The sequence below is a fragment of the Hypanus sabinus genome, chromosome 22 (genome assembly GCF_030144855.1).
Source record: "Hypanus sabinus isolate sHypSab1 chromosome 22, sHypSab1.hap1, whole genome shotgun sequence".
NCBI lineage: Eukaryota > Metazoa > Chordata > Chondrichthyes > Myliobatiformes > Dasyatidae > Hypanus > Hypanus sabinus.
In genome coordinates, this window is record NC_082727.1 from 63,604,983 (window position 1) to 63,618,606 (window position 13,624).

The 13,624-nt window shown below is 44.0% G+C and overlaps 1 protein-coding gene across 2 annotated transcripts in view; it reads right to left on the reverse strand.

Moving 5' to 3' along the window:
* Positions 1–13,624, reverse strand: part of hspa12a (heat shock protein 12A) — a 115,428-nt gene that overhangs the window by 45,551 nt on the left and 56,253 nt on the right. For both annotated transcript variants that reach the window (XM_059947927.1, XM_059947925.1), the window contains exon 4: positions 4,099–4,285. In XM_059947927.1, coding sequence (XP_059803910.1) covers positions 4,099–4,285 — 187 coding nt within the window. The remainder of the gene's footprint in view (positions 1–4,098; positions 4,286–13,624) is intronic.

Genomic DNA, 13,624 nt, shown 5'->3' on the forward strand with positions numbered 1-13,624 from the left:
GTAGTGAAGGAGGTCATTACCCCATGACTTCAGTAGGAAAGGAGGTCATTACCCCATGCCTTCAGTAGTGAAGAAGGTCATTACCCCATGACTTCAGTAGGAAAGGAGGTCATTACCCCATGTCTTCAGTAGCGAAGGAGGTCATTACCCCATGTCTTCAGTAGGAAAGGAGGTCATTACCCCATGTCTTCAGTAGGAAAGGAGGTCATTACCCCATGACTTCAGTAGCGAAGGAGGTCATTACCCCATGTCAATAGTGAAGGAGGTCATTACCCCATGTCTACAGTAGCGAAGGAGGTCATTACCCCATGACTTCAGTAGCGAAGGAGGTCATTACCCCATGTCAATAGTGAAGGAGGTCATTACCCCATGTCTTCAGTAGGAAAGTAGGTCATTACCCCATGCCTTCAGTAGGAAAGGAGGTCATTACCCCATGCCTTCAGTAGTGAAGAAGGTCATTACCCCATGTCTTCAGTAGCGAAAGAGGTCATTACCCCATGCCTTCAGTAGGAAAGGAGGTCATTACCCCATGCCTTCAGTAGCGAAGGAGGTCATTACCCCATGTCAATAGTGAAGGAGGTCATTACCCCATGCCTTCAGTAGGAAAGGAGGTCATTACCCCATGTCTACAGTAGCGAAGGAGGTCATTACCCCATGACTTCAGTAGCGAAGGAGGTCATTACCCCATGTCAATAGTGAAGGAGGTCATTACCCCATGTCTACAGTAGCGAAGGAGGTCATTACCCCATGACTTCAGTAGCGAAGGAGGTCATTACCCCATGTCAATAGTGAAGGAGGTCATTACCCCATGTCTACAGTAGGAAAGGAGGTCATTACCCCATGTCTTCAGTAGCGAAGGAGGTCATTACCCCATGTCAATAGTGAAGGAGGTCATTACCCCATGTCTACAGTAGGAAAGGAGGTCATTACCCCATGTCTTCAGTAGCGAAGGAGGTCATTACCCCATGTCTTCAGTAGGAAAGGAGGTCATTACCCCATGTCTTCAGTAGTGAAGGAGGTCATTACCGGAGGTCATTACCCCATGTCTTCAATAGGAAAGGAGGTCATTACCCCATGTCTTCAGTAGGAAAGGAGGTCATTACCCCATGCCTTCAGTAGCGAAGGAGGTCATTACCCCATGTCTTCAGTAGGAAAGGAGGTCATTACCCCATGCCTTCAGTAGGAAAGGAGGTCATTACCCCATGTCAATAGTGAAGGAGGTCATTACCCCATGTCTACAGTAGCGAAGGAGGTCATTACCCCATGACTTCAGTAGCGAAGGAGGTCATTACCCCATGTCAATAGTGAAGGAGGTCATTACCCCATGTCTACAGTAGGAAAGGAGGTCATTACCCCATGTCTTCAGTAGCGAAGGAGGTCATTACCCCATGTCAATAGTGAAGGAGGTCATTACCCCATGTCTACAGTAGGAAAGGAGGTCATTACCCCATGTCTTCAGTAGCGAAGGAGGTCATTACCCCATGTCTTCAGTAGGAAAGGAGGTCATTACCCCATGTCTTCAGTAGTGAAGGAGGTCATTACCGGAGGTCATTACCCCATGTCTTCAGTAGGAAAGGAGGTCATTACCCCATGCCTTCAGTAGGAAAGGAGGTCATTACCCCATGCCTTCAGTAGTGAAGGAGGTCATTACCGGAGGTCATTACCCCATGCCTTCAGTAGCGAAGGAGGTCATTACCCCATGTCAATAGTGAAGGAGGTCATTACCCCATGCCTTCAGTAGGAAAGGAGGTCATTACCCCATGTCTACAGTAGCGAAGGAGGTCATTACCCCATGACTTCAGTAGCGAAGGAGGTCATTACCCCATGTCAATAGTGAAGGAGGTCATTACCCCATGTCTACAGTAGGAAAGGAGGTCATTACCCCATGTCTTCAGTAGCGAAGGAGGTCATTACCCCATGTCAATAGTGAAGGAGGTCATTACCCCATGTCTACAGTAGGAAAGGAGGTCATTACCCCATGTCTTCAGTAGCGAAGGAGGTCATTACCCCATGTCTTCAGTAGGAAAGGAGGTCATTACCCCATGTCTTCAGTAGTGAAGGAGGTCATTACCGGAGGTCATTACCCCATGTCTACAGTAGCGAAGGAGGTCATTACCCCATGTCTTCAGTAGGAAAGGAGGTCATTACCCCATGTCTTCAGTAGGAAAGGAGGTCATTACCCCATGCCTTCAGTAGCGAAGGAGGTCATTACCCCATGTCTTCAGTAGCGAAGGAGGTCATTACCCCATGTCAATAGTGAAGGAGGTCATTACCCCATGTCTACAGTAGGAAAGGAGGTCATTACCCCATGCCTTCAGTAGCGAAGGAGGTCATTACCCCATGTCTTCAGTAGGAAAGGAGGTCATTACCCCATGTCAATAGTGAAGGAGGTCATTACCCCATGTCTTCAGTAGGAAAGGAGGTCATTACCCCATGCCTTCAGTAGGAAAGGAGGTCATTACCCCATGTCTTCAGTAGGAAAGGAGGTCATTACCCCATGTCTTCAGTAACGAAGGAGGTCATTATCCCATGCCTTCAGTAGTGAAGGAGGTCATTACCCCATGCCTTCAGTAGTGAAGGAGGTCATTACCCCATGTCTTCAGTAGCGAAGGAGGTCATTACCCCATGCCTTCAGTAGCGAAGGAGGTCATTACCCCATGTCTTCAGTAGGAAAGGAGGTCATTACCCCATGTCTTCAGTAGGAAAGGAGGTCATTACCCCATGCCTTCAGTAGCGAAGGAGGTCATTACCCCATGTCTTCAGTAGCGAAGGAGGTCATTACCCCATGTCAATAGTGAAGGAGGTCATTACCCCATGTCTACAGTAGGAAAGGTCATTACCCCATGCCTTCAGTAGCGAAGGAGGTCATTACCCCATGTCTTCAGTAGGAAAGGAGGTCATTACCCCATGTCTTCAGTAGGAAAGGAGGTCATTACCCCATGCCTTCAGTAGCGAAGGTGGTCATTACCCCATGTCTACAGTAGGAAAGGAGGTCATTACCCCATGCCTTCAGTAGCGAAGGAGGTCATTACCCCATGTCTTCAGTAGGAAAGGAGGTCATTACCCCATGTCAATAGTGAAGGAGGTCATTACCCCATGTCTTCAGTAGGAAAGGAGGTCATTACCCCATGCCTTCAGTAGGAAAGGAGGTCATTACCCCATGTCTTCAGTAGGAAAGGAGGTCATTACCCCATGTCTTCAGTAACGAAGGAGGTCATTATCCCATGCCTTCAGTAGTGAAGGAGGTCATTACCCCATGCCTTCAGTAGTGAAGGAGGTCATTACCCCATGTCTTCAGTAGCGAAGGAGGTCATTACCCCATGCCTTCAGTAGCGAAGGAGGTCATTACCCCATGTCTTCAGTAGGAAAGGAGGTCATTACCCCATGTCTTCAGTAGGAAAGGAGGTCATTACCCCATGCCTTCAGTAGCGAAGGAGGTCATTACCCCATGTCTTCAGTAGCGAAGGAGGTCATTACCCCATGTCAATAGTGAAGGAGGTCATTACCCCATGTCTACAGTAGGAAAGGTCATTACCCCATGCCTTCAGTAGCGAAGGAGGTCATTACCCCATGTCTTCAGTAGTGAAGGAGGTCATTACCCCATGCCTTCAGTAGTGAAGGAGGTCATTACCCCATGTCTTCAGTAGCGAAGGAGGTCATTACCCCATGCCTTCAGTAGGAAAGGAGGTCATTACCCCATGTCAATAGTGAAGGAGGTCATTACCCCATGTCTACAGTAGCGAAGGAGGTCATTACCCCATGCCTTCAGTAGTGAAGGAGGTCATTACCCCATGTCTTCAGTAGTGAAGGAGGTCATTACCCCATATCTTCAGTAGGAAAGGAGACCATTACGAACTATTAGGTTATCTACGTTACTGCACATCTGTCCAAACAACAGCAGTCCCAAAGACTAATAATTTCACCTTTTAAAGGATAATGCATCAGTAATAAAGCAAAATTATACATTAAATTATAACCTTGTGCTTGTAATGCTGCTGTAGACAATGTTGTTACAGTACCTGTATCTTGCCTTACTTGTGCACACAACAATAAACTCGATTTGACTCAAACTGATTGAAGTGAAGTTAACAAACTTACACTGGTTGTATGGAGCTTCATTTTGAACTTCTCAAAGTAGAGCCATTGTTTTGAATCATTTGGATCCAGATCATGGTAAAAGTCTCTGGCTGCATAACCAAAACTGTGGTACTTCCCGTCGGGCGTCAGGAGGATAGTGGTAGGAGACTTCTGATTGGATACACCAGGGTCACCACCTCCCCAGCGCCTAATAAGAAAGTAATACAGTGAGGTTGTAGCTGCTCTCTCTTCAACAAGCCGTGTTTGGGTAATAACAACACAAAACGTAAATGTGTGGACTCAGATCATAAGCTTTGATTATTGATCTGTTGGTCTGAATTATAATCCAGAAGTACTTAGAAATAAGTTCCAGTGTATGAGAGAACACCTATCCTTCAAGGAAGGCCAACCATAAACCTTAAAAGTTAAAGGGGCTGCACAGGATCAAGTTCCAGTCTGGCTCAAGGAACCCAATTCAGTTGGTCCAATTTGTTAAAACTTATCCCCTATGCTTGTTCTCCCAAGTCCCTCCTAGCCTTGATCTCAGGTGCCACAGCAGCAACACAGTTAGCGAGATGCTATTATGGCTCGGGGTGGCAGAGCACAATTCTGATGTCATCTGAAAGAATGTGAAATGCGTGAGTTTTCTCTGGGTGCTCTGGCTTCCTTCCACAGCCTAAAGTTGTAAGTTAATTGGTCATTGTAAGTTCTCCCATGATTAGGCTCGGGTTGAATCAGGGATAGCTTGGCAACGCAGCTCTAAGGGCTGGAAGGGCCTATTCCACACTCTATCTCAATAATAAATAATTCTTCAACTTCAGTCTAATACTATTCCCACAACCTTTCCTTTCTCCTTCTTAGTTGGCCATCAACCAGTCTCATTCTTCTTCCCAAAGCCCTCATCTAATTCTTAAAGTTTTAATTACACCACCCTGCCCCTCCTTGGCTCTGCCTGTCTCATTTCCCAGTAAAATCCCCTCCATATCCACATGAAGAAAAGGGCTTTTTGCTAATTAGGAAACATGCTGGACTGCAGATGCTGGAACATGGAGTAACAATCTGTCGGAAGAACTGCACAGATGCTGCTGAACCATAGAGTTGCACTAGCAAATTATTTGCTGCTTTCTTTTTTATTAGTTGTGTTAGGCAAATTCTCCAGCAGGCAACACCTTAAGTCTTGTGTTCTATCAAGTTTGGACACAGTAAGATCTCAAGTAAACATTAGCTGGCCCAGCAGGAATCATTGACCCAAGATGCATTTTCCAACATTGAGCGATTTTGAGAATGAACTCTACAAACACACACTGCAGAAACATCAGCAAACATCTGGCATTTTTCAAAGAGAAAGAAAATGAATGAATATTTTTAGTTGTGACTCATTTCCCCTGGGATCATTCCCAACATTCCCAGCTTGAACTCTCAATGACTTGTTGCTGTATTTTTAATTTTATTTCATGTTATTTATTTATTTAATTTATTGAGCACAGAATAGGCTCTTCTGGCCCTTGAGCTGCCCTGCCCAGCACCCCACTGATTTAACCCTAGCAGGACAACTAGCTAATCTACTACCTGGTATGTCTTTGGACTGTGGGAGGAAACTAGAGCACTCAGAATTAACACACGCACTCCACGGAGAGGACGTACAGACTTCCTACAGATGACATTGGAAATTAACTCCAAACTTTGACACCGTAAGCTATAATAGCATTGCGCTAACTGCTACGCCAACATGGTACCACCTCTATAGTCCCAACGGTGGTAATTAGCTGCTTGTTAGTTCATGATGAAATTAAGCTCTTATCTTTCAGCTGACTTCAGAGACATTTTCAAGCTGCACAGGTTACAGAAACTGCAGAACCAGAGACAGCTGCAGTATAACCACTTTGCAGCTACAAATTCAGATCAGACTTGCTGCAGACAGTCCCTGCCAAGCAAAGAGGTAGAGGGCTGTGGCAACTGCTCCTGTAGTTCTAAGCGTTATCGTTGAAGTGGAGTGGACATCATGTGTGTTGAGGCCTCTCCAGCCCAGCCTGCTGCAGCACTTCCAGAACGCCCTGTTGGTCTTTGATAATTTGCTGCAAACACAGGCTCTTGAAGTATTCTTAATTGTTGCCAATTGTCAATAGATATTTAAATACTATTCAAAATACTATTAATTGAAACAAATAAACAATATAAAAATATAAACCAAATAAAAAGCATTGAAATATTTTAAAATTCTTAATAAACATGACAGTAAAATAAGTCAAGTACTTACCTTTGTTCACAATTCTACATTTGAATGATAAGTTCAAAGATTCTATGTACTGTACTGTCTTGAGATTCATTTTCTGCAGGCTTTTACAAGAAAAATTTTCCAAGAATACAATAGAATTTATATTTTAAAAATCCATGGAGTTTGTACTCTCTTCCTGTGACTGTGTGGGTTTTCTCTGGTGCTCTGGTTTCCTCCCACAGTCTAAAGAGTTACTGTTTGATAGGTTAATTAGTCATTGTGAATTTTCCTGTGATTAGGCCAGGATTAAATCAGTGGTTATCGGGTTATCAGTGGCACGGCTTGAAGAGCCAGAAAGGGCATATTCCGCACTGTATCTCAATAAATAAAATAAAATAAACAAGACTGACAAACAACTAATGTGAAAAAGCAGCCAAACTATGCAAATAAAGATAACACTGACAACATGACGTGTACAGCATCCAGCTGCAAAGCACACAGTCAGGTACATTGACACCTGAGCACTGTACACTGCAACAGAGTCTGTCCCTGTGGCTCAGAAGGGTAGGGAAGGGAAGATGAAGGAAGTAGAGATAGAGGACTCTATAGTTAGGGGGTCAGACAGGCCCCCTAACTATGTATGCAGGAAAGAAACTCGGATGGTAATTTGCCTCCCTGGTGCCAGGGTCCAGGATGTTTTGGATCATGTCCAAGATATTCTGCGGTGGGAGGGAGAACAGCCAGAGGTCGTGGTACATATTGGTATCAATGACATAGGTAGGAAAAGGGGAGAGGTCCTGAAAAAAGACTACAGGGAGTTAGGAAGGAAGTTGAGAAGCAGGACTGCAAAGGTAGTAATCTCGGGATTACTGCCTGTGCCATGCGACAGTGAGAATAGGAATAGAATGAGGTGGAGGATAAATGTGTGGCTGAGGGATTGGAGCAGGGAGCAGGGATTCAGATTTCTGGATCATTGGGATCTCTTTTGGGGCAGGTGTGACCTGTACAAAAAGGACTGGTTGCACTTGAATTCCAGGGGACTAATATACTGGTTGGGAGATTTGCTAAGGCTACTGGGGAGAGTTTAAACTAGTATTGTTGGGGGGGGGGTGAGAGCGGAACTGAAGAGACTGGGGAAGAGGAGGTTGGCTCACAAATAGAGAAAGCTTGTAGACAGTGTGAGAGGGAGGATAGGCAGGTGATACAGCAGGGACGCACTCAGATCGAAGGTTTGAGATGTGTCTATTTTAACGCAAGGAGTGTTGTGAACAAAGCGAATGAGCTTAAAGCGTGGATCAATACTTGGAGATATGATGTGGTAGCCTTTACAGAGACTTGGATGGCTCAGGGACAGGAATGGTTATTTCAAGTGCTGGGTTTTAGATGTTTCAGAAAGGTCAGGGAAGGAGGCAAAAGAGGTGGGGGCGTGGCACTATTGATCAGAGATACTATCATGGCTGAAGAAAAGGTGGATGTCATGGAGGGATTGTCTACAGAGTCTCTGTGGGTGGAGTTTAGGAACAGGAAGGGGTTAATAACTTTACTGGGTGTTTTTTATAGGCCGCCCAATAGTAACAGGGATATTGAGGAGCAGATAGGGAAACAGATCCAGGAAAAATGTAATAATAATAGAGGTGTCATAATGGGAGATTTTAATTTCCCAAATATCGATTGGCATCTCCCTAGAGCAAGGGATTTAGATGGGGTGAAGTTTGTTAAGTGTGTTCAGAAAGGTTTCTTGACACCGTATGTAGATAAGCCTACAAGAGGAGAGGCGGTACTTGATTTGGTATTGGGAGAAGAACCTGGTCAGGTGTCAGATCTCTCAGTGGGAGAGCATTTTGGAGATAGTGATCATAATTCTATCTCCTTTACAATAGTGTTGGAGAGAGATAGAAATCTCCAACTTCTGGTAATTCTCTCCCCTTCCCTTACCCCATCCCAATTTCACTCTGCCTCCTCCTCCAGCTGCCTATCACCTCTCTCATGATTCCACCTTCTTCTACTACCCAGAGTTCTTTCCCCTTACATTCCTTCTTCACCTTTCCTGCCCATCCCTTCCCTGCATCCCCTCCCCCACCCCTTGAACTTTCCCCTTACAGGTTTTTTCACCTGGCACCTACCAGCCTTCTCCTTCCCACCCTCCTCCCATCTTCTTTATAGAGCCCCTGCCCCCTCCCTCTTCAGTCCTGACAAAGGGTTTTGGCCCGAAAAGTTGACTGCTTGTTTCCACGGATGCTGCCCGACCGGCTGAGTTCCTCCAGTGTGTTGTACGTGGTGTACAAAGGCTGTAATAAATCTAGTCAAGAAGAAAAGAAAAGCTTACAAAAGGTTCAGAGAGCTAGGTAATGTTAGAGATCTAGAAGATTATAAGGCTACTAGGAAGGAGCTTAAGAAGGAAATTAGGAGAGCCAGAAGGAGCCATGAGAAGGCCTTGGCCGGCAGAATTAAGAAAAACCCCAAGGCATTCTACAAATATGTGAAGAGCAAGAGGATAAGACATGAAAGGATAGGACCTATCAAGTGTGACAGTGGGAAAGTGTGTATGGAACTGGAGGAAATAGCAGAGGTACTTAATGAATACTTTACTTCAGCATTCACCATGGAAAAGGATCTTGGTGATTGGAGTGATGACTTGCAGCAGACTGAAAAGCTTGAGCATGTAGATATTAAGAAAGAGGATGTGCTGGAGCTTTTCAAAAGCATCAAATTGGATAAGTCACGGGGACTGGACAAAATGTGCTCCAGGCTACGGTGGGAAGCGAGGGAGGAGATTGCTGGGCCTCTGATGATGATCTTTGCATCATCAATGGGGACAGAGAGGTTCCAGATGATTGGAGGGTTGCAGATGTTGTTCCTTTATTTAAGAAAGGGAGTAGAGAGAGCTCAGGAAATTATAGACCAGTGAGTCTTACCTCAGTGGTTGGTAAGTTGATGGAGAAGATCCTGAGAGGCAGGATTTATGAACATTTGGAGAGGTATAATATGATTAGGAGTAGTCAGCATGGCTTTGTAAAGGGCAGGTCGTGCCTTACAAGCCTGATTGAATTTTTTGAGGATGTGATGAAACACATTGATGAAGGAAGAGTAGTAGATGTAGTGTATATGGATTTCAGCAAGGCATTTGATAAGGTACCCCATGCAAGGCTTATTGAGAAAGTAAGGAGGCATGGGATCCAAGGGGACTTTGCTTTGTGGATCCAGAACTGGTTTGCCCACAGAAGGCAAAGATTGGTTGTAGACGAGTCAAATTCTACACGGAGGTTGGTCACCGGTGCAGTGCCTCAGGGATCCGTTCTGGGACCCTTACTCTTCATAATTTTTATAAATGACCTGGATGAGGAAGTGGAGGGATGGGTTAGTAAGTTTGCTGAATACACAAAGGTTGGCAGTGTTGTGGATAGTGTAGAGGGCTGTCAGTTTTGTTAGGATGCAAAACCGAGCTGAGAAGAGGCAGATGGAGTTCAACTCATAATAAGTGTGAAGTGGTTCATTTTGGTAGGTCAAATATGATGGCAGAATATACTATTAATGGTAAGACTCTTGGCAGTGTGGAGGATCAGAGGGATCTTGAGGTCTGAGTCCATGGGATGCTCAAAGCAGCTGCGCAGGTTGACTCTTTTTGTTTCTATGTTTCTATGTGGTTAGGAAAGCATATGGTGCATTGGCCTTCATCAATCGTGGAATTGAATTTAGGAGCAGAGAGGTAATGTTTCAGCTATATAGGACCTGGTCAGACCCCACTTGGAGGGCTGTGCTCTGTTCTGGTCACCTCTCTACAGGAAGGATGTGGAAACCATAGAAAGGGTGCAGAGGAGATTTACAAGGATGTTGCCCAGATTGGGGAGCATGCCTTATGAGAATCGGCTGAGTGAACTCGGCCTTCTCTCCTTAGAGTGAAGGAGGATGAAAGGTGACCTTATAGAGATGTATAAGATGATGAGAGGCATTGATCGTGTGGATAGTCAGAGGCTTTTTCCCAGGGCTGAAATGGTTGCCACAAGAGGACGCAGATTTAAGGTGCTGGGGAGTAGGTACAGAGGAGATATCAGGGTTAAGTTTTTTTACTCAGAGAGAGGTAAGTGCGTGGAATGGGCTGCGGGCAATGGTGCTGGAGGCGGATATGATAGGGTCTTTTAAGAGACTTTTAGATAGGTACATGGAGCTTAGTAAAATAGAGGACTATGGGTAAGCCTAATAATTTCTAATGTAGGCATATGTTTGGCACAACTTTGTGGGCCGAAGGGCCTGTATTGTGCTGAAAGTTTTCTATGTTTCTATGTTTCTATGACACCTGACCTCCAACTCGTCGCAACAATGCAAGAATATAGAAGGAGGGGAAGGCAAACTGGCCCTTCAAGCTTGCCTTGTCATTCAAAATAAACAAGGCAGATCCAGCCTGCTCTCAGATCCTCCTTTATAACCATATAACCATATAACAATTACAGCATGAAAACAGGCCATCTTGGCCCTTCTAGTCCGTGCCGAATGCTCATTCTCACCTAGTCCCACCGATCTGCACTCAGCCCATAGCCCTCCATTCCTTTCCTGTCCATATACCTATCCAATTTTACTTTAAATGACAATACCGAACTGGCCTCTACCACTTCTACTGGAAGTTTGTTCTACACAGCTACCACTCTCTGAGTAAAGAAGTTCCCCCTCATGTTACCCCTAAACTTTTGCCCCCTAACTCCCAACTCATGTCCCACTGTTTGAATCTCCCCTAGTCTCAATGGAAAAAGGCTATCCACGTCAATTCTATCTATCCCCCTCATAATTTTAAATACCTCTATCAAGTCCCCCCTCAACCTTTTACACTCCAAAGAATAAAGACCTAACTTGTTAAATCTTTCTCTGTAACTTAGGTGTTGAAACCCAGGTAACCTTCTAGTAAATCTCCTCTGTACTCTCTCTATTTTGTTGACATCTTTCCTATAATTCAGTGACCAGAACTGTACACAATACTCCAAATTCGGCCTCACCAATGCCTTGTACAATTTTAACATTACATCCCAACTCCTATACTCAATGCTCTAATTTATAAAGGCCAGCATACCAAAAGCTTTCTTCACCACCCTATCCACATGAGATTCCACCTTCAGGGAGCTATGCACCATTATTCCTAGATCACTCTGTTCTACTGCAATCCTCAATGCCCTACCATTTACCATGCATGTCCTATTTTGATTAGTCCTACCAAAATGTAGCACCTCACTCTTATCAGCATTAAACTCCATCTGCCATCTTTCAGCCCACTCTTCTAACTGGCCTAAATCTCTCTGCAAGCTTTGAAAACCTACTTCATTATCCACAACGCCACCTACCTTAGTATCATCTGCATATTTACTAATCCAATTTACCACCCCATCATCCAGATCATTAATGTATATGACAAACAACAATGGACCCAGTACAGATCCCTGAGGCACACCACTAGTCACCGGCCTCCAACCTGACAAACAGTTATCCACCCACTACTCTCTGGCATCCCCATGCAGCCACTGTTGAATTCATTTTACTACTTCAATATTAATACCTAACGATTGAACCTTGCTAACTAACCTTCCATGTGGAACCTTGTCAAAGGCCTTACTGGTCCATATAGACAACATCCGCTGCTTGACCCTCGTCAACTTTCCTAGTAACATCATCAAAAAAATCAAAAGGATTTGTCAAACATGCCTTCCACACACAAATCAATGTTGACTGTTCCTAATCAGATCCTGTCTATCCAGATAATTATATATACCATCTCTAAGAACACTTTCCATTAATTTACCCACCACTGACGTCAAACTTACAGGCTGATAATTGCTAGGTTTACTCTTAGAACCCTTTTTAAACAATGGAACCACATGGGCAATACACCAATCCTCCGGCACCATCCCCGTTTCTAATGACATTTGAAATATTTCTGTCAGAGCCCCTGCTATTTCTACACTAACTTCCCTCAAGATTCTAGGGAATATCCTGTCAGGACCCAGAGTCTTATCCACTTTTATATTCTTTAAAAGTGCCAGGATTTCCCCTTCTTTAATCATCATAGTCTCCATAACTGCCCAACTTGTTTCCATACCTCACACAATTCAATATCCTTCTCCTTAGTGAATACCGAAGAAAATAAATTATTCAAAATGTCCCCCATCTCTTTTGGCTCAACACATTGCTGTCCACTCTGATTCTCTAAGAGACTAATTTTATCCCTCACTACCCTTTTGCTATTAATGTAACTGTAGAAACCCTTTGGATTTAACTTTGTGTCAGATTGCTACAGCCCTCAATCCCCTGATTTTGCACAATTTTAACTACCTGCACTTTAAATATTTCTAATGATCTAGGTAGAGTTGCAGAGATTCACGAGCTTCTAGATGTCCAAATGTACCAGGGCAATTCATGTTGGACCTTCACTGGCTTATAAACAGTAGTCCCCTTAAAAACTGCAGTATATCATGTTCCAGATTTATTGCATTCAATATTGTCTTCATTGACCATTTTGTCTGCAAGAAATAAACACAAATAACAAGATCCATCTTTATCATGTAATTCATTGTTGATGGGTCACATTGGTGAACTATATCAATGAATTGGACCAGCTTTCAATTCTTCATTCCTACAACCAAGCGAAATATACACCTAGTAACTACTTTATTAGGTACAGGAGTGCAACCCAGTGTGATCTTCTGCTGCTGTAGCCACCCACTTTAAGGTTTGACGTGTTGTATGTTCAGAGATGTCCTTCAGCACTTCACTGTTGTAATGTGTGGTTTTCTGACGACTTGAACCAGTCTGGCCATTCTCCTCTGAGCTCTCTCGTGAATAACACAAAGTTGCCCGCAGTACTGCCACTCACTGGATGTATTTTTGTTTTTTGCACCAATCTCTGCACACCCTAGAGACAGGTGTGTGTGAAGATCACAGAAGATCAGCAGACTCTGAGATACTCAAACCACACCATCTGGTACCAACAATCACACCACAGCCAAAGTCACTTGCGTTACATTTCTTCCCCATTCTAATTTTTGGTCTGAAAAGCAAATAGACCTTTTGACCATGTCTTCATGCTTTTATGCATTGACTTGCTGCCACACAATTGGCTGATTAGATATTTGCATTAACAAGCAGATGTACAGGTGTACCTAATAAAGTGACCTCTGAGTGTATGTTTCTCTTATTTGGGTACAAAACATTTACACTAGCAGTATTTGCCTGCATTGTTTACTGAGTACAATAAAACTCTTTATAAAAAACACAACTTCTGTTTAATTTATTTAAACATTAAATGCCTTTGTAATTATTTGAACACTGAGGATTCTTTTATCTAAATATCCA